This window comes from Pseudonaja textilis, chromosome 3 (assembly GCF_049901715.1).
Source record: "Pseudonaja textilis isolate UNSWEBS1 chromosome 3, rPseTex1.2, whole genome shotgun sequence".
NCBI classification, from domain to species: domain Eukaryota; kingdom Metazoa; phylum Chordata; class Lepidosauria; order Squamata; family Elapidae; genus Pseudonaja; species Pseudonaja textilis.
Genome location: NC_141992.1, coordinates 190324403 through 190346499, shown reverse-complemented (window position 1 = coordinate 190346499; position 22097 = coordinate 190324403). Strand labels below are relative to the sequence as shown.

Here is a 22097-nt window from a genome sequence, read left to right as displayed (position 1 = left end):
GCTCATTCATTTGAGCTGGGCTGTCATAGAAAGTGTACTGTTCATCTCATAAGGCTTTGTGGTCCCTGGATGGAATCAAACAATACTGCAATTTAGCAAAGTATTGTTGAGCGCAAGAGGGAAGCGATGGGGGCAAAGCTGGGGATCTTGTTGAATGTCACATGATCTCCACACCGAAACATCAAACAGCCAGGGCCGGGCTCAAGAATCTGTCTTTATTTCTCAATTATAAGGATTCATAATTATGCTGCTTCGTTCCACTGGGAGATGAAAAACAGGCCGCCAATGATAACTGAAACCTTCAAGGGGGTATCTTAACATTGACAGATTTGGCTTCCAAGGTATATTTTAGACAGATAAAAGTGCTTGATCAAAGAATATTGTTTGGTCTGGGATGGCGCCCACCCCACCAACAAGAGCAAATGGTGTAAGGAATACAGAGTAAAGAATAACAGAGTTGGAAGAGACCGTAGGGGTTTTCTATTCTAATCCCACGTTCAAATAGGAGGCCCTATGCTATTCTGGACAAATGGCTGTATAATTTCTTAAAAACCTCCAGGGTTGGAGCACATTTCTGGAGGCAAGTTATTCTACGGATTCATGGTTCTAATTGTCAGGAAATTTCTCCTTAGTTCTAGGTTGGTTCTCTCCATGTTTAGTTTCCATCCCTTGCTTCTTGTCCTGCCCTCAGGGGCTTTGGAGAATAGCTTGACTCCCTCTTTTCTTTGAAAGCCTTCTTTTATTAGAAGACTGCTGTCATGCTATTCTCCAGTTCTGAATACTACACAACTGGGGAAATTATTCAAGCCACTAAATGCAACAATGGCCTAGACTGGGTTTCATATTTAACAGAATAAAAGAGTTGGAAGGGATCTTGGAGATCTTCTAGACCAACCCCACCACCTGCTCATGCAAGATCCTGTCAGAGCCGAAGAAGCTCCTGGGATGAGAAGCGAAATGTCTTCAAAAGATTGGGCAAGTGGTTGGACTAGATGACCAAAAATGATGAGGCTCATCACCTACGGAGGATCCAAACTACCTCCCTGAGATTGATGGTGTGTCTTCAAGTTATTTTTAAATTCCTGGAAATTACATACCGTGTTTCTCATAAAATAAGGCGGGTCTTATATTTTTTTTGAGCCCCGAAAAAACGGCTAGGCCGTCTTTTCGGGGGTGACTTAATTCCCCCCCTTTCATCCTCATCTAGAGCGCCCCGCGGGCAGCCTTGCCACCAGCTGCTCCTAACGGGTGATCATGGCGAAGAGGGGCTTAATTTGATTTTATGCCTAGAAAACATGCTGGGTCTTCCTACTGGTGGAGGCCGTATTGTTGGAGAAACACAGTAGATAGACTTTGTCCATGAGCACCTGTCCTTAATCTGTTCTTTCACATCTACCAACAATGCATACATCTCCACCATAACTGGGTCCATTTACCTTGCTGGTCATCTTCTTTCCTTCTTTCCTCCCCTCCTTCCTTCCTTCTTTCCTTCCTTCCTCCCTCCCTCCCTTCCTTCCTTCCTTCTCCTCCCTCCCTCCCTCCCTCCTCCCTTCCTTCCTTATTTCTACTCCCTCCCTCCTTCCCTCTTTCTTCCCCTTCCTTTCTTATTTCTACACCCACCCTCCTTCCTTCCTTCCTTCCTTCCTTCCTTCCTTCCTTCCTTCCTTCCTTCCTTCCTTCCTCCCTCCCTCCCTCCCTCCCTCCCTTCCTTCCTGATAATTGTTGCCTTAATCAGTATATCCTGGACATAAACTGTTTCAACTACTTCCCTCAAAATGACGCTATAGAGCACTGCACACCAGAACAACTAGACACAAGAATAGTTTTTCCCCGGACGCCATCACTCTGCTAAACAAATAATTCCCTCAACACTGTCCAACTATTTACTAAGTCTGCATTACTATTACTATTAATCTTCTCATCAGTCATATCACCCACCCCTTCCACTTTGACTGCATGACTGTAACTTTGTTGCTTATAACCTTATGATTTTTTAAAAAATTGACTGTTTACTAGTATACTTTGATTTGATCATTTATTATTATGTTTCCTGTTATAATTTGTTTGCTTATTTGTACCTTGACTACTATTAAGTGTTATACTTATGATTCTTGATGAATGTTTTTCTTTTCTTTTTATGAACACTGAGAGCATTTGCACCAAAACAAATTCCTTGAGTGCCCAATCACACTTATTTTATTGATTTATTTTATTGATTTGATTTGTCAATCGCTTACAAGATAAATAGGTATAAGCATAAACATGAGTAATAATACAGGAAATAGGTACAAATAAACGGGGACAAAAGGACAGGGACGGTAGGCACGATTATGCACTTATGCACGCCCCTTACAGACCTCTTAGGAATGGGGTGAGGCCCATAGTGGATCGTTTGAGGTTAAAGGAGTGGTGGCCAATAAAGATTTCTATTCTATTCTACACCAGACTGGTTTTGCTTTCTTGTGGAAGCCAAAGAAGATGGTAGATTGTTGGATTCAGTCTACTCGGAATCATGACCGTAGAAGACTATGAAAGATGTTTTGGATGCCAAATAAAGCCCTGGCATTGCAAAATCCCTTTCCCCCCAAGGTCACCATCTGGCTCTCCAAGGTGATGACACGCAGGGACACTGTCTCTTTAACCAGTGGAGAAAGGAAGCTACACAATTCTATTTTTCAGGGGAAGGGAATAGCTGCCAAAACTTGGTTTCAGATCCCATTAAAAGAGTCACTCAAGTTGGTGCCACAAGCATTTTGCTCGCTGGCAGATATCTTTCAAAACTTCTTCTGCATCCTTTTGAGTGATATCCTTTGCTCAGAGACATCCTCTTTTTTCTTTTTCTTTTAGAAGATTATCAAACTCACTGGTTTTCAGCCTGATTCTCTTTCATCCCCTGGTTGCCCTGCTGATAGACGACGTGTGCAAGAATTTGTTAACAGCTGCTCACAACTGCAAAGCCAGGTAAGATGAAACTGAAAAGATTTGGAGATAGGATAGAAGAAGAGGGAAAGAAAAAAAAAAAGCTGTAAGCAAGCATGATTGCAAAATAAATATAATTGTCCCCTGAAAATCCCCCAGATTCTAAATATGTGCCATGAAGACTATTAAGTATTTTTATTGATATTTCATGCTTCTTAGCTGCCCATCTCCCTTGGAGAGAAGTTCTGGGTAGTGTACAATTTAAACAAATATATCCAAAGAGGTCAATTTTAAACACTACACCCTTAAATTTTAGGACTTGTTGAGCTGAAATAAAAATAGAATCATGTTCTAGAAATGAGTTGGTGGTACTTCTTTCCAGATGGCTTTTTTGAAACAGACCTGAAATAGGGGCTGGTGGCCTTCCCCCCCCCCCCCCAGCTTAATATCAAAATAGGACAGATCAAAATAAAACAGGAATGTTGGCAAAGAAGATCCTTCTCACTATGTCCTCTAATTTTACTATAATTTCCTGGCTTGTTATGAGAGATACCGTTGCCACTTCTAACACAAAGATACCAACGAACACACTTCATGTGTTTGTTAAACTGACAGGTTTGCTGAGTCACAACAATGAAAGAGCAATATAAATCCCAACTGAAATTAATCTCTTTATCTTAATTCAAACAGCTGAAAAGGTTGCCAAAGAGAACAGAACCAGGTTAAAGCAGATTCATTCCTCAAAGAAGTCAACGGGCAAAACCGTTGATGCTTAACAGTATTGATTTTTTTTCTCTAACTGGATTAAAACAGATTTATTCCTTGAAGAGGCTAAGGGGCAAAACTGTTGATGCTTAAAATAGCCTTGGGATTTTTCTAAAACTGATTTAAAGTGGATTCTTTCCTTGACTCAGAGCAAAATTATTGATGCTAAAACTATTGGGATTTATCTTAATCTGGATTAAAGCGGAGTCATTCCTTGAAGAAGTTAATGGGTAAAACTGTTGATTCTTAAAAGTATTGGGATTTATCCAAAACAGGGAAGGAAAAAACAGACAAGATTAGGGCAATCTAGTTTACTTTTTAAACTAGATCTCTAGTTTACTCAACGAATACAGAAGAAAGTGAGTTGATAGAGCTGGCTCTAATATATGCACTAACATCTCACAAGCTATAGTTGCATACAGAAGTGGAAATTTGATTCTGACCTAGTGGATCCAGTATTCTCTGACAAGTAGAAAACATGCTCTTCAAGCAAAGAACTTTTGAACTAAGTGAATGGCACATAGCCAATTTCAGTAGAGTATTTTTCATACTTCATATTCACCATGGGTGAGTTGAGCTGCCAATCGGTTTTCTTAATAAATAAATAAAACAAACATTTCTTTCCGTTTCCCTTTGGTATACTTCAACGGCTATGAGTTAGAAACTCTGGAAGATTTATTGAAAGTTATGTAGAGATCGTCCAGTATTTTCAGATCTGCTTTTTTAGTTATTGCTTTCTTTTCTTCAAGAATATTCATCCTGAAGATAAAATTATAGCCATTGAAATTAAATGCATAACAACCAAACCATATTGGAATATTCTGTTTTGAATAGGTTGATTAATTCTATTCCTGTAAGGAGGCTGGATTTAAAAACCATTTTTAAAATATGTATCAATATTGTTTTCTAATCATCAATAGCAATTAAAATATACCTTGAGTTGTTTTGGCTTGAAAACACAAAGCATTTTACTGAAGCTGAATTAAAAAAAAACAATGAAAACCCTTACTTTGAAAGGAAATTGCTGGAACTTGTATGTATAAAGAACAGTATATATTTTGATATATTTATTTTCTTTCTGCTTCCACTGAATGCTATTGAGTTAAGCTATTCAAAGAGAGAAGCATTAGTGAGTAAGAAAAATTTTAAAATATCACACATAGTTTGAAATCAGTGTTAAAGGTTGATTTAACAAAAAACAACAAACAAGAATTAAAAAGCAAACCTTTTGTATCTGGAAATAATTTTCTCAAAATAAATACCGATAGTAATTTTTATAGAAAGATTTTGGGTGGAAAATAGAAAACTTTTGAAGTCTTGCAAAAGCACCAACCTGAAATATATAAAGAATGTTAAAGTGCATAAAACCAAATCTTACTAATTTACGATAGGTATTTTTTAATCTAGAAGTTTGGGAAGTGTGAAATGACTGCTAAAGAACCAATTGTACTTGTTTCTGAACAAAGACTGGATTGTTTTATTTAAAACAATTTCTGTTAGATTACCTGTAGTAAAATAAGGACTGAATGGTGGCTTAAAATGTTCCTCATTTAACAATAATATAAAAAGAGATGATTTGTATGTCCACCTCTTAAATGTAATTATGTTTACTGGAGGAACAAAACATGCTGCACTCAATAAGGATGTAAAAGTACCCATTAAAATACCAAATGGGGTTTGTACTTGACACTTAAAATGTATTTCTGGGGAAAAATACTGGCTGGGGAATTCTGGGAATTGAAGTCCATTGTCAAGGTTGAAAAATACTAGTCCAGCGGCATAAGAAGTCTCTATCACAGTGGCTTCCCATCTTTTTCCTTCAATTTCCAAAACTGCTGATCAGAAAGTCGAACTGAACTTTGAGGACCATAAATCCCTATCTTCTGACTTTGAATGGTTGCTGAATGGTCATAATTCGAGGACTATCTGTATCCTAAAAATAATAACATTTTCCAATGCTGTTTATGTCATTTCAAGAAATTGCCCTTGGTCATTTTTATTTATTGATTCATTTTTATTGGTTTATAATATAAAATACAAAAATGCAAAGGAAAATAGTAGGAAAAATAGGGGAAGGAAAAGGGAAGAGAAAAGAATGAAAAGACATTGGCTTCCAATACCGTTTGGTACAGTAGAATAAGATCAAACCTCAAATTTTTTACTTTTACATAGTAGTATAAACTAGCCATTTTTATACCAACAAACCTATCTAATCGGTAAAACCCAAAATCAAAGTCTCATTTATTTTTCCCACCTCAAGCACAAAGTCCAGAAGACTTGGTAATTTATTGGAATGACATAAATTACACTTGGTAATTTTTGCAAGTTTTGTCTTAATAAGAACACTTTGGGAGATTCTAAAATATATTTTAATACATGTGGCAATCTTTAAGTCAATGTTAAGATCTTCTTGTGATGGATTATGGGATTATGTGTCTCTTGACCCAAAGTAAAACCAATTTTACCCAATGTGGGTAAAGAATTTTGAAGAAATAATAACAGAACAGAATAACAAGGGTTGGAAGACACCTTGGAGGTCTTCTATCTAGTCCAACCCTTTGCCCAAGCAAGAGACCCTGTACCATTCCAGACAAATGCTGTCCAATATCTTTTGAAAACCTCCATTGATGAAGCACCAACAACTACTAGAGGCAAGCCAACTGGTTAATTGTCGTGAAATTTCTGTCATGAAATTTCCCATTTCTAAATTGGATCTGTATTACTCTACAGTTTGTATCATACCCACATCTGTCTTTAATAATATGCCAGTTCAGGATAGAAAAGAAAACAGGAATATGGACTCTGCTGATATGCAATGGAGGTTATAGGGGACGTTGATTTAAAGAAGGAGCATTGGAGGGCCTGACTAATTTAGTTGCAATATCACAGATGTGTCTTCATCTAGTTATCATTGCAAAATATAAGAGTGCATATTGACTTGCTTCCTGCCAGATCGTGGTTATTGTCACTAAAATCTATTTTTTGGCAATGTCTTTGCTCTTAATGGGACTTTGCATTCAAAGCTAGCTCAGCACTAATTCATTCCTATTTTTTTTTTTTTTTTTGGAGTATGGATTTGCCATGCCACTCAAAAACATAGGGGATATTTCTATGTGAAAAAGGAAAAAAAAAGACCTATGCAGTCTCGTTTTATTATTAAAGTTATTTATATATAATATATAATATTACTGTATATATTATTTGTTTAGTCTTCTTCTGACTATAATTTTGTTGCTTGTATCTTATGATTTATATTGTTTACTTAGTAACCTAGTATGATTTACTTGATTGCTTATTTAGTATCCATGACTATCATTGTGTTGTATCTAATGTTTTATGATGAATGTATTTTTACAATGACTATGTTAATGATCAATCACTATTGCTGTACATACACTGACAGCTTATGGACCAGAGACAATTTCCTTGTGTGTCTAATCACACTTGGCCAAGAAAGAATTCTAAAATTTTAAAAATTCTAAATATCCATCTTCCTTGTGGTTTGATGTACAGTTAATCCTTGCCTTACAACCATAATAGAACCTACCCATTTCAATTGTAAGTTGTGATGTTTTAAAGGGGGTCATCATGTGACTGGACCCAATTTTGCTATCTTTTTTGGAGTCGTCCTTAAGCAAAGTGGTTGTAAGATGAACAAAGTAGTTGTAAAACAAACACAGTGGTTGTAAAACAAGCACCGCAATTGTTAAACAAATCCATTGTTTGCTTTGGCGGCTTTTTTTTGCCAAAAAATGGAGGTGACTGCTGGTCTTTGACCAAAATATTATAAATTGCGGTCATAGGGACATAGAGCACTGCAAATGGGTCAGTGCTGACATGTTGCTCCTAATAAATATTTTGGATTCTTTTGAAGCTTGGCTCAAGGCTCATGATTTAATTAGAGCAATTGCTGGAACCCTGACAGTAAATATGAGTTAGTTGTTGAGTGCCTTAAGCAGGATCATGTGACAATGGGGGGGGGATTTGGGGTGGCTGTCAGAACTGGATCATAAGTATCTTTCAGGGAGCCTATTATAACATCAAACAGTCAAAGTCTAGTTGTAATGAAAGTGACCTTGGGAGACAGAGGAAGAACTGCAGCCCAGACAATTGTCTGAGAAATGAAATTTGAGGCCGAAAGAAAAGGAACGGAGAAAGTGATCCCCTCACCCTAAAGCTCTGCTTTGCAACAATAACTTGCACAGTCAATTGCTTTTGTTTAACATGTCACTCAATTGTGGACTTGTGCGGACGCTAAAAAATACTGGACTAAAATCCACATGTGGCTGGAAAAAATGACAAGAAAACATATAGACTTGAAACCAGAGATATTTTTATTGGGAATTTTACCTGAAACATATAGCAAAGATTTGAAATACCTGATTGTAAATGTATTAACGGTGGCTAGAATTGTATTTGCTAAAAATTGGAAAAATGAGAAAATACCATCTCAGGAGGAAATCATTAAGAAAATATTGGAATGTGCTGAAATGAGTAGATTGACATTTGAAATTAGAGAACAGGAGGATAAACAATTTTATAAAATTTGGGACCTTTTTTTTTTATCAATGGTTAGATAATACAATATAGTAATGAAATATGTAGACTTTTAGAAAACAATAAATATATAAAGATGTATTTCTTTTTTATTATATCTATAAAATGTTTTTAGGATAGATTTGGGAGGATAATACGAATTGTTATAAAATAAACTACGTAAATTATGGTTATCTTGTAAAATATGAATGAATAAAACTATAGTCAAATGATTGATTAATAATGATACTAGAGTATTTAATCTTTGATTGATAATATGAGCTATTATGTGATGTAACTATAATTGAAGGCTACGAAATGGATGCACAAAATAACTTGTAAACCAACCGGCACACTGATACCTATGGAAGAAAGTTTGATGTTTGTATGTTTTGTTTGTTTATGTTTGTTTTTAAAAAACCAATACAATTTACAAAAAAAAAACACACGTCACTCAATTAGCCCTTACCTCTCCACAATGTCCCTTGTTATCGTCTCTTCTCCTTAGGTTCCTATTTTATTCCCATAAGAGAATCACAGAGTCCTGGAGCATTTTCAGTCCTCATACCAAAGGAGCATCTATGGAAGGCAGGGTGTGTCAAAAAAGCCAAAAGGGCAACTGTGAGTGTGTAATCAAAGCCCTGTCACTTTTGATGTGTGATTATTTTGACCCTTCCTCACAGGTGCTTCTACTCTTTGGCCTTTTTTTTTCTCCATCTTCCTCCCTTCCTCCCTCCTTCCCCCTTCCCATTCTTCCTCCCCCCCTCTCCTCCCTCACTCCCTCCTTCTCTCCTTCCCATTCCTTCCTTCTTCCTTCCCTTTCTCCTTCCCATCTCTTCCTCTCTCCTCCTCCTTCCCATTCTTCCCTCCCTCTCCTTCCTCCCTCCCTCCTTCCCATTCCTTCCTTCTTTCCTCTCCTTCCTTCCTTCTTCCCTCCCACCCTTCCTCCTCTCCCTCCCTCCCTCCTTCCCTTTCCTCTCTCCCTCTCCTTCCTTCCTTCCTTCCTTCCTTCCTTCCTTCCTTCCTTCCTTCCTTCCTTCCTTCCTTCCTTCCTTCCTTCCTTCCTTCCTTCCTTCCTTCCTTCCTTCCTTCCTCTCTGTTGTGTATATTTATCATTTTCTCATTTTGATTTATATGCTACCTTTTGGCCCATGAGATATTTAAGTTAGTGAATGAAATAAAATAATGGATTTTTAAAAAAACAAAATAAAAGCAGTTGAAAGGCCTGGTCTTAATTCCTTTCCTGAAAATATAAAAAAAGGCAGATTAACTCTACTTCCCCAGAAAATGAGATCCTTCTTAAAAATCCTTGCAGCCTGTTTTCATGAACAATTCATAATATTTCAAACTGGGGAAATTGTTCAGTCAGATCAAAATGCTCAGAACATGACTTGAACAGACAAGAAACATCTTCTGACAGATGGATTCATTTTTCCTGGCGATAGAACTTCAAAGACATTTTCCTTGCCCTTTATCTTTCCTTCATTCATCCCCCCAAATGCTCCAATAATTCAGAGACTTGGATAATTGTCCCACCAGACAGAGGGGCTATTTTACAGCAGCAGGAGAGCAAACTGACCAGGGATTTTATTTTAATCATGCTGTTTGATCTGTGAATCCATTTTGCCCTGATGATAGCTTAAGAGCATCTTAGCTGCCTTTGAATGTCCAGGGATGGAGATGATTGCTTTAGATCTGAAATGGATTCATGCATAATATCCCTAAAATGATTACCTTCTTTTTTAATGTGCAATTTCCAGTCTGCCTTCAACAGTCTTTAGCTGTAAAAGGATTATTTTTGGTGTATAATGTAATTAGCAGTACCATAGTGGATATCTTCACTCTGGTGTGGTTGGTACGTGCAATGCTGTGCTCAGGATAGCAACTGGTGAAGATATACTTCTGGGATTTCTGGATTGGAAAAGAAGGAATGTTCCAACTAATGTAACATTAACTTCTTTCTGTTTATGCAGATAGTCCTTGTTTTACAACAGTTCACTTGGTGAATATTCAATGTTACAACGGCACTGAAAAAAAAAGTGTCTTATAACCAGTGGTGGCATTCACCCAGGGTCAGGGGTGGCTGTTGTGAGAGTGTGGCCCAACCTGACCATTGGTGAATCGGTTGTTACATTACCTCCCCTGTCCCCACTGTCAAAGTGGATCCTGCGCACCGCACTGCAATGGAGAAATGGGAAATTGAGAGCTGGCATGAGGGAAGGAGGAGAAGCAGGGAGAAAAATGATGGAAAGTGGCCTTCTCTTTCCCTCACACCGGCCGCTCCGTTGCCCATTTCTCCATTAAAGCACCCAGGATCCACTTTGATAGCAGGAGTGTGTGGGTGGGTAATTTAACAACCAGTTCGCCCAAACCGGTGTGAACGAGCTGAATTCCATCACTGCTTATAACCATTCTTTCACACTTATGAGCCGTTGCAGCATTCCCATGGTCATTGGATCAAAATTCAGAAACTTGGTAACTGGCACCTCTTTATGACCATTGCAGTGTCCCAGGGTCATATGATCCCCCCCTTTTTTTGGCAATCTTTTCATAAGCAAAATCAATGGGGAAGCCAGATTTACTTAACAACCATGTGACTAACTTAAAAATTGCAGTGAGTCACTTAACAAATTTGGCAAGAAAAATCATAAAATGGGGCAAAATTCACTTAACAATTTCTTCCCTAGCAACAGAAATTTTGGGCTCACCTGTGGTTGTAAGTCGAAGACTACCTGTATATATGTGTGTGTGTGTGTGTGTGTGTGTGTGTCTGTGTGTGTGTGTGTGTGTATAGAAGTAGCATCATAGCCTAATAGTCAAGACTTCTGCCTCCCGCTCAAAAGGCTGAGATTTCAATCCGAGGTAGGGACAGGTATTTCCTTCTCACGCACAATTGGCCATTAGCTTGAGTTAACTATCCTGCTGCAGGGGTTGATTCCCTTTGAATTGCTTTGAATTAATGCCATTCCCTTATGCTCCTTCAGTGAACCTCTTTATCCCTTTCTGCACGTGATGTTGTCATGTACTTACCATGGATTAAAGCGAAGAATGAGAGTCCAGGAACCAACGAAATGGCTCAAAGGTGCTTTTTCAAAAGGCAACCCGGACTGTTGGTTTCACCAAGGGGAAGAAGAACTTTTGCTTCTCATCCAAGACGCTTCTTCGGTTCTAGCAGGATGGTGGAGGTGATGGAAGGATTAGTTCTGACAAGACGGGGAGGGGAGGTCATATTTCTTTGCAGTCATCTGGTCGTTAGCACTCTCTCTGAGAGCTCTTAGGGCCACTTGGGGATTTATCTCTGCCCTCAGGGTCACCTGTATCAGAGTGCAAATGGGGTGGAATCTCCGCGGGACTGCTGAGAAGACTGGGTGATGTCTTATCCAGGTGGTGTCTTATCCAGTGGTGGGATTCAATTTTGTTTTACTAATGGTTCTGTGCAGTTTTGTAACAACCAGTTCTGTGGGTATGGCTATGTGGGTGTGGCCATGTGGCTGGGTGGGTGTGGCCTTTTTTGGCAGCAACCCCCCCATTTTTGGGCTTCAAGGAAGCCTCCTGGGCAAAGCAGTAAGTAAGCGAGGGGAATCCCAGCCCAACTGATCATAGGAACAGCTGATTGTCTGGAAGGGGAAAAAAAAAAAAGAAATACCTTAAGGAGTTACTGCATGGGAAAGAACGCAGTCAGCAATGTCTGGCATGCGCAAAATGTTGCGCATATGCAATAAGGACTGACTGGGAGGGGAGGTGCCAGCCAGGGGCATGGTTTTCCAGTTCTCCAAACTGCACAGAATCATAACAACCGGTTCTATAGAACCGGTCTGAACCGGTAGAACTCCACCCCTGGTTCTGTGGGCATGGTTCTGTGGGTGCAGCAGGGGAAGGATACTGTAAAATCTCTAGTCAGAGGTGGCATTTGCCGGTTCTCCGAACTACTCAAAATTTTCTACTACCATTTCTCCAGAACTGGTCAGAAGCTGCTGAATATACCACCTCTGGTCTTATTCCTCCTCCTTTGTTGAGAGAGGGCTGCTCAATTTTAACATAAATTGCCTCTTTTACCCCTATTTCAAACCAATGGTCTTCAGTATCACAGGCAAATTCTGCCCACTGCCAGCAGTACGACCCTGACCTCCTCAAGGTTGACTCAGCTTTCCATCCTTCTGAGGTCGATAAAATGAGGACCCAGGTTATTGGGGACAATAGGCTGACTCTGTAAACCACTTAGAACAGAGGCACCCAACCTTTTGGGCACCAGGGACTGGTTCTGTCGGGAGAGGAGGAGGCATGGTTTCAAGTGCTAAGTCTAAGTGTTTCAAGTCTAAGTGCTATTGTTACTGTTAACAACTTAAAAACCCTCTTGCTTAGCTACAGAAATTTTGGTTACAATTCTGGTTGTAAGTCGAGGCTGACTAGATTAATACTTCTGTACTGCTTCTACTATACCTTATTGTCTATGGAGATTCTCGGTCATCCAGGTCATGGTTGTCCCAAAGGTGCTTTTTCAAGAGGCAACTGGACTTTCTGGTTTTTCTTTGAAGTTGTTTCGCTTCTCATCCAAGAAGCTTCTTCAGAGCTGAAGAAGCTTCTTAGATGAGAAACAAAACATCTTCAAAGAAAAACCTGCAAGTCCAGTTGCCTCTTGGAAAAGCACCTTTGGGACGATAACTTATTGCATATAACTGTATTGTAAACTATTTTGAATCCAGTAGGATTGAGGATAGGTCACAGGTTTCAATCCATCCATCCATCCACCCATTCACCCATGCTATCTGTTTCCAGAAAGACTGTTATTGCTATAGTGAAGTTTGAGCCTTGAGGAACTCCACTGTTCACACACACACACACACACACACACACACACACACACACACACACCTCTTCAGGTCTCCTTTCTCAGCATCTGGACATGTTACACCAAAACTGAAGAACTGTAATTTATTCAAGTGAATTTTGACTTTAAGACATCTGTGGTCAGTAAAAGCTTTTCAGTGTTCCTAACGTTATTATTGTAAACCAGAATTGCTTGTTAGGGGTTTCTGGCTACACATCTTAATTTTTTTAGATTTTTTTTTTTTAAAAATAAGTAGTAGTGTCTCTTTTCATTGCAGTGGTATGTTTTGTTAACAGAACAATAAAACAACAGCCATTTAAGCCATTTCTGTCAGATTCTCTGAGTTTCTTTTTTTGTCTCTCTTCTCTTTCTCCAGATAATTTCTCAGAAAAGCAGATTCCAAAATGCCATGGTTTCCCCTACGTGGTGGTATGAATTTATCCATCATCTTTTTATACTGCTTTGTATCTAACTTGGGTAAGTAACAAGCTATAGCTGTGTTTTCACAATAGAGTTATGTTGTGGGATCACACACTTTTTTTTTCTTTTAATGACCCTGTAATCCAGAGGTGATATTCAGCCGGTTCTGACCGGTTCTAGAGAACCGGTAGCAGAAATTTTGAGTAGTTCAGAGAACCGGCAAATCCCACCTCTGAGTGGCCTCGCCCCCATCTATTCTCTGCCTCCCAGGTCCCAGCTGATTGGCTGGGTCTTCTTTTGTTGCCCTGCACAGGAGAAAGGAGCTGGAAAGCAGGTTAGTGGGGTGGGGAGGGAATGGGATTTTGCAGTAACCTTCTCCCAGGAGTGGAGAGGGAATGGAGATTTTATACTATCCTTCCCCTGCCACACCCACCAAGCCACACCATGCTCACCAAGCATACCACGCCCACCAACCTACGCCCACAGAACTGGGAGTAATTTTTTTTGAATCCCACCACTGCTGCAATCCCTTGCTTCACAAAATGTTGAATAATAAGGTAGCCAAAAGGGTTGGGCTAAACTAACGTGCTACATTGTGGGGTGGGGGGAGAATACTAACCAAGATTAATATTAATTAATTTTGAACATTGGACAAATGTAGCTGCTGAATCTTTAATCTACCTGTAGTATAGTGTTCATTTCCACCCCAGAAAATTGTACTATTAATGCCATAATTTAGATTCTGCATCTAATAAGCTACTGTTTTCAAACAAAATATTTTATATATCACATTATTATTTTTTCAATAGAGAGGTACATAAAGGACACATTTTCTCAGGAGTCTATTTTTGAAATTGATATTATTATTTTTTTGCAGCTGCAAGCACAAAGAGAGAAAATAAGAACGAAGAGCAAGTTGTTGTAATGGCAACTGCAGGTAAATTCTTGTTGAATAACTCATTTCCTCCCTGTCTTTCTGCAAATGTGTTCTGAATTAGAAATGGCAGAATTGTTGCAACGGTGGCAGAATTAGACGGTAATCAACAATGGCATTGTAAGAAAATTATGATTCTCTATTGCAAGTAGACTGTAATATTTTCCTACAGCTGCTTATCACTCTTTTTAATTCTTGTCTGGTAGTCATTCAAGGCAATTTAGGGATTGGGGTGAGTTTCCCACCAGCAGAAATCAAATTTATTCTACCAAACTGATTATGAGTTGCATACTGTAAGATTAAATAGCCAGTAAGAAATATGCAGCCAGATTTATAAAATCTTTTCCTTTGCTGACCTACTTTAATGGTCTCATTTGATTCTGCTCTTGTACATGAGCATTCATGCAAACATATGCCACTTTTGTATGTATGAACTTGATAGCTAGGCACCTTTGTGTTTGTTTGTATGTGTATGTTTGTAGATAGATAAACTAGGTAGATAAAAATAGACAAGACAGATGGACAGGGAGATATACGATAAGAGAAGTTCCATTATATAAAATGACACCTTTGTCGTAATTAAAAAAGAACCACTAGAGGACATGAACAAAACCATCAACAACATCTCCAGAGCCAAAGGTATAAAATTTACAAGGGAAGAAGAAAACGGCAACAAGCTACCTTTCCTGGAGATGCTCATCATGAGAGATGGTGATGTCGCTAGAACGAAAAACACAAGAATGAAGAAAAAAAGAAGGAAGAAGAAAGAAGGAGGAGAAGAAGAAAGAGGAGGAGGAGAGGAGGAGGAGGATCAGAAGGAGAAGGAGTGAAGGAGGAGGGGAAGGGGAAGGGGAAGGGGAAGGGGAAGAGGAAGAAGAAGAAGAAGAAGAAGAAGAAGAAGAAGAAGAAGAAGAAGAAGAAGAAGAAGAAGAAGAAGAAGAAGAAGAAGAAGAAGAAGAAGAAGAAGAAGAAGAAGAAGAAGAAGAAGAAGAAGAAGAAGAAGAAGAAGAAGAGGAGGAGAGTTCCTTTGTCTGAAATGGTATAGGGTTTCCTGCCTGAGCAGGGAGTTGGACTAGACTAGAAGACATCAAAGGTCCCTTCCAACTCTGTTATTCTGTTAAGAAAAGGAGAAAGAAGGAAGGCCATAGCGCAAACTCTTTTCTATGTGGATTCTGACATTGCATGCATGCCCCAAATGGTCCAAAATGACCATGCAGTGATTGCTACCTATAGCCGAATATTGCCAAGAGACAGTCCTAGCAGGTCTCCATGGTTTTAGCCAGCACTTATGGGGCCGCGGTGGCTTGTGTGGTTAGGACGCTGAGACAAAAGACCATTGAGAGGTCAATAGCTCAGCAGTTCAAAACCCGTGAGCGAACCCGTGAGCCCACCTAGCAGTTCGAAAGCAAGCAAGTGCACATAGATAAATAAGTATCACTTTTTTCAGTGGGAAAATAACAGGGACATGAAAGGAGCCCCTTGGACGACCTCTGGGCAATGCTAATGTTATTGGGTAATTCTTTCAACCAGTGGTGGGATTCGAATTTTTTTACTACCTGTGGCCATGGCTTGGTGGGCGTGGCAGGCATACTGCAAAATCTCCATTCTCACCCCATTCCTGGGGGAAGGTTACTGCAAAATCCCTCTCCGCCCCACTAACCTGCATTCCAGCTCCGTTCTCCTGTGCAGGGCAACAAAAGAAGACCCAGCCAATCAGCTGGGACTTGGGAGGCTGAGAATAGATGGGGAGGCAGGGTGAGTTAAAAGTGGTATTTTCTGGTTCTCTGAATTATTCAAAATTTCTGCTACTGGTTCTCTAGAACTGGTCAGAACCTTCTGAATACCACCTCTGCTTATAACCCAGAAGTGCCTTGGTAGGTGCTTCCAGCAGAAATGTATTAGTAAACAGGACATTTCCCATCTCTCACTGAAGCACCTGGAATTTTTTTCCCTCATGCTCATCAGGAGCTCAACCCAAAACAGCAACTGTCCATATTCATCCTATGTTTGTGTGGCTTGGTTGAGCTGAGACTTTAAATCGAAACTGAGAATTCTGGCCATTTTTTTGACAAAACCCGTCAATTCACGATGCCCCTGGGGTGTAGTTCAGTGAGTTAGGAATCTGATAAGGAGGTCTTTTTCCTGGCCCTTCTCCCATCCAGGAACAGTGCATGATGGGATATGGTCCAGTGCATGGTGGGACATGGGTACAATTTAGGAGGTGATATTATAAATTGTGTGTTTAAGACTGAATGTCAGCATTGTGTACAGGTTGTCCTTGACTTGTGATCACAAAGGAGCCCAATTTTTTTAAAATTATATATATTTTTTATTTTTAACAATAAACACAAACAAACAAAAACACAAAACAACAAATAAAACCTTCTTTCAGTTGTACAGTGTGTTGGTTGGTACATATTTCCTGTGCACAATATCAATAGTCTTTCCCTCTTAGATTAAAATTAAATTCATATTGTATTAATCAGCTTTCCATGTCATGTTATATTACTATTACATCATCATTAGACTTTAATTACAAATTCACATTATCCTTTTCGAGCAAATCTCATTTTTTTACAAGTTCTAATTCATATTATAATTCTTTCCATTATAGTCAATTATAACATATCATTATCACTGTATTATATTTACTATTGTATTGTATTTATATTATAATATATTTCATTTCCCTATTTTCCTGTCTAACCGTTGATAAAATAAATGCCATATTTTATAATATTCTTTTTCTTCTTGCTCTCTAATTGTCAATGTCAATCTACTCATCTCTGCACATTCCATTATTTTTTTGATCACCTTGAGGAACCCAACATTTTTGTTGTTGAGAAGACAGTTGTTTAAGTGAGTTTTGGCCTGTAAAATTTTACTTTTCTTGCCACCGTTGTTAAATGAATCGCTAGCATCGCTGAATTGGTAATATGGTTGTTAAGTAAATCTGGCTTCCCCAGTGACTTTGCTTGTTAGAAGGTCACAAAAGGGAATCTCGTGAGCTTGGGACACTGCAAATGTCATCAATATGAATGGGTTGCTGAGTGTCTGAATTTGATCACATGACCCTGGGGAATGCTGCCATGGCCGTGTGATAAATGGTCATAAGTCACTGGTTTCAGTGCCGTTGTCACTTGGAACGGACACTAAATGAATGTTTGCAAATCAAAGACAATTTGTACATTTCTTTTTCAGAGCTCCCTGCAAAATTGGTTGATTTGGCAGCGATGAACCTGACAGGGATGGTGAACAGCATGTTAAACACCGCTCTCAGAGGTAGTTTCTCGTTTGATGACTTTGTTTTCTCTTTGGTGAATCACATTCCACCGGCAGACAAAGAAATAGGCAAAGAGAAATGCATGTGAAGTGAAACCACTGGCTCAAAACCCTGCTCTAACCTTTTTGTCCTTATCAAGAAAATATAGCAATAGCAATAGCTGTTAGACTTATAAACCACTTCATAATGCTTTACAGCCCTCTCTAAGTAGTTTACAGAGTCAGCATATTGCCCCCAACAATCTGGGTCCTCATTTAGCCATCCTTGGAAGGATGGAATCAGGGGTGTGCTTCAAAAATTTTAGCAAAGGGTTCTCTGCCTGGTTGCTGGGTGGGTATGGCCATGGTGGGTGTGGCCTAGTCAGCCTCCTGCACCACTGGGAAGGGAGTGTAGGAGGGAGAAAATGGCCTCTCTGGAAGCCAGAAATAGGCCCATTTCCAGCCTTCCTGGAGTTCCAGGAGGCCCGTTTTTCACCCTCCCCGAGACTCTGCACATGCCCTGTACAGGCTGCGTGGGGACTCCTGGGTGTGGCAGGGTGAGGTGGGCAGGGCCAGCCAGGAATGGGATTTGGGGGTTCTCCGATATGCACAGAATCTTAGCTAGGGGCTCTCCCGAACACCTGCGAACCCCCATCAGCCCACCCCTGGATGGAAGGCTGAGTTAAACTTGGGCTGGTTGTTGTGTACCGTTGGTTGCCAGCAGAGCTAGTAGTAGGATCTGTTGAGGAGGATGTTGAGAAAGAACCTAGGCCAGCTTCGGAGCCTTTGGAAAGAGCTGATAAGGAAACAGCATCAGAGAAAGAGACAGAGATGGGGCTTTCCATCCTTCCCCAGTTGGAGAGGGGCAGCTTTCTTCAGGGTCTGAGCTGAGTGAAGGGGAGGAACAGATGGGGCCCATCCCCAGATGGGTATATGCACAGAGAGGAAAGGAGAGGAGAGCAAAGGAAAGCAATAAGCCAGCTCTCAGGGAGAAGCAGATGCAGACGATAGCCAGCCCCTCTGTGATGACCCGTGGTGTTGCACAAAGGCAATGCAGTCAAATAAGTAAAAAGAGTTCCTTTAATACCACCAACTTTGCCCCAAATGTCCAGGTTACCTTCAGCTGGAGAAAAAAACAGAACAGTCTTTAAGTGAAGGAAATTCAGTCCGAAAATAAAGTACATACAAACTGTAAATAAAAATCCACACAAACCATGCTGCAGCAATTAACTTGACAGGGCAGGGAAGATGGCAGGAACTCAGATAAGCCTCAACAATAACAGATAACTTACGATTGGCTTCCAACAACTTTGCTGTGCGCAACTTCCCTTTTTAAACACCGTGTTTCCAGCTGCAGCTAATGAAGGGAATCAGGGCCCTTTCCTCCCTCGTAAGCCATGCAACTCACGTTGCTCCCTTCTCTGTTCCTCCCTGCGTGGCCTAGGATGAAGAGCGGGTGGCCCTGAGTCTTCCTCTGAATTCCCTCTCCCTTGCTCTACCTCTCCCCTGCTCTGCCCAGCCAGACTTTGCCCTTCCCCAGTTTCTTCCACAGCCAATGGAGCCACACTCCTACTCCCCATCCTGCTCGCCCTCCCCCTTGGAATCAGACTCAGACAGGGGCATGACACCCTCCCTGGCAGGAAAAGAAATATGAAGGGTTTGGGGGTGGCCAGTTGTCACAGACAACCATTTGTTTTCTAGTGTATAGCAAGCAGTTCAGATTCCTTGGCTAAACCCAGGTTTGTTGGGACAAATTACATTTGATTTTGGTTTATCCTTGTGAATAAAAGGCTGTTACTGCCCTGTTATAAAAAGGGGTTACCTTACTTGAGAGTAAACATCTTTTCACTACTTGCGAAGGTTGAGTCAGAACACTGGTCAGGATCAAACTCCGATCAGTGGGGAAAGTGAGCCTGAAATACTGCATTCTAACAGCTGCACCACCACAGCTTCTATATAATGTGGACCAACCCCCGCTCTATTATGTCTTGATGTTTCAAAGTCAGAAATCTGATGGCATCACCAGAAACATGAAAGTATCTAAAAAGAGTGCAACTGCTTCCCCTGCAAGCCCCATAAATATTTATTCGCAAGCATCTTTGTACTCCCAGATTCCCCCAAATCTACCCAGCTCTGAGTCTTACCTGCCAATTCTTCATCTCTTGCTGGGTTGCTGACACGGCAGCGTCTTTCTTCTCCACTCACCGGGGATTGCAGAGAATAAATTTTAATCAGAATCTCAGGGGGTGAACTGCGCTGTGGATTCCCGTGGTGCCAAAGTATTCACGAGGAATTTTAGCAGGTATACATAAGAGGGATAGAAAATTAGTTTCCTTGTGGCTCTTTTAATTATGAGTGGGGTGATTGTTTGTAAATTGTATTTCCACAGGAACTAAAGAATTCTTCTCCTTGCTGAGTATTGTATCTTATAGTTCGTATGCCTTCCAAAAGGTTTCCATTGTCCTGTACAACAGTAAGTTAATGATAGTTGGGACCTAATAGAGTTTTTGTTCGTTTGTTTATATCCTGCTTTATTATTTTTATAAGTAATTCAAAGTGCTAAAATATCTATAGTAAAACTCCTTTCTCCTCCAATTTTCCCTATGACAACAATACTGTGAAGTGAGTTGGATTGACCCAAACTCAGCTGGCTTTCATGCCTAAGGTGGGACTAGAACTCACTATCACCTGGTGATTGGCCCAAAGTTTCCCACCTGGCTTTTATGCCTAAAATAGGACTAGAACTCACAGTATCCTAGTTTCTAATCCAGCCCCTAGACCAAACTCTTATTTTTTTGGTGGATTTTATGTTTCATAATATTTCATTCTTTGCAGTATCCAGCTTAAGGAACATAGACCCTACCAAGTTCTCCACACGACACTGCTATTGCTTAAACAACAGGACTAACGACTTAACAGGCAAGTTATGGAATGGAAGAAGTTCAAAAGAGATGTAATTTTTCAGTCTTTAGTTTCATACAGACAATATATTGATGGTGAAAGAGGTGAACAAGTTACAAAAAGAAAGAACAGTCTTCCTAATTTTTTCTTTTGTCTTATACCTTCAGTAGATGTTAGCATTTTTTCTTGTTAAGAACAGAACAGATTTCTATTGATATGACAATTAAGTTTATTAGTATTTGATTAACTGAAGTCACTCCACAATCACCCTCACCAATGGTGGGATTCAAAAAAATTTACTACCAGTTCTGTGGGCATGGCTTGGTGGGTATGGCAGGGGAAGGATACTGCAAAATCTCCATCCCCAGTAATTATATATTCGCAATAAGATGTATTTGTAAATGTATCACCAATACTGATAACAAACAAGGAACCATAGACTGTCGATAGTAGAATTGTTAGTTTTTAATCATTTTCTTTTTTCCTAGTTGTTGTTTTTTTCTTCTTCTGTGTGTTGTGTATGCATTTGTTTGATATTTTAGTTTTATAATCAATAAAGTTTGTTTAAAGAAAAAAGACTCCATTCCCACCCCACTCCTGGGGGAAGGTTAATGCAAAATCCCCATTCCCTCCCCACCCCACTAACCTGCTTTTCAGCTCCATTCTCCTATGCAGGGCAACAAAAGAAGACCCAGCTGATCAGCTGGGACTCCGGAGGCAGAGAATAGATGGGGGCGGGGCCAGTCAGATATGGTATTTGCCAGTTCTCGGAACTATTCAAAATTTCTGCTGCCGGTTCTCCAGAACTGGTCAGAACCTGCTGAATACCACCTCACCATATCTTCTGCATACAAAATAAATTTTCAAATGATCCTTTGTGAAGAGAAAAAAAAAAACTTTAAGCAACAATTGATGTGAAGATCTTATGTCAGGATTGTCCTAACCTGGGTTTAGGAGATTTGGTTCATAGCCTGCTATCAAAGAAATTACAAAGAGAAAAATTACAGTACAGCTGGGATTTACTTCCTACAAAGGAATATCACCAGGGCTGTCTTAATACATGGGCCTGATGGGCACTTACCCAAGAGTCCTACGAGCATAGGGGCCCCATACTAATCTGTGTATGTTCACCCTTCAATGCACCTTGTATCATATAAATACAGCAACATTTATTACATTTTACTGCATTTTTAAAATCAATACTAACATGCAAATATATGTTTAATTTTATTGACCATTTACATTTTTATTCCCGTGAGTAGTTGTCATAGGGGCCCCAGTACACTCCTTTGCCCAGGGCCCATAATGCTGTTAAGTAGACCCTGAATACTATATGTTTAAGCAGCCTTGAAAATGAATAGAAGAATCTGAACCATGTGAACTAACCTTTGTGTTCAGTGATCCCACAACAGTCTATTTTCCAAGGTGAAAGTAGCAGGCTTAGTCCACAGGTTTTATGCAAACTTGTTTATTGCAACTATCTCTTAGGTTTTTGAATCCACACTTTCTCTGCTTCAAAAGTAGAAAGAAAAC

General features: G+C 39.8%; 1 protein-coding gene across 1 annotated transcript in view; it reads left to right on the top strand.

Moving 5' to 3' along the window:
• The first annotated feature begins 2774 nt into the window (after nt 1-2774).
• The window catches only part of HHLA1 (HHLA1 neighbor of OC90), a 44050-nt gene continuing 24727 nt past the window's right edge, over nt 2775-22097 (top strand). Inside the window, exons 1-6 of the mRNA XM_087928730.1 lie at nt 2775-2961; nt 13425-13525; nt 14346-14405; nt 17604-17684; nt 20053-20136; nt 20499-20582. Coding sequence (XP_087784856.1) covers nt 13453-13525; nt 14346-14405; nt 17604-17684; nt 20053-20136; nt 20499-20582 — 382 coding nt within the window. The 5' untranslated portion in view covers nt 2775-2961; nt 13425-13452. The remainder of the gene's footprint in view (nt 2962-13424; nt 13526-14345; nt 14406-17603; nt 17685-20052; nt 20137-20498; nt 20583-22097) is intronic.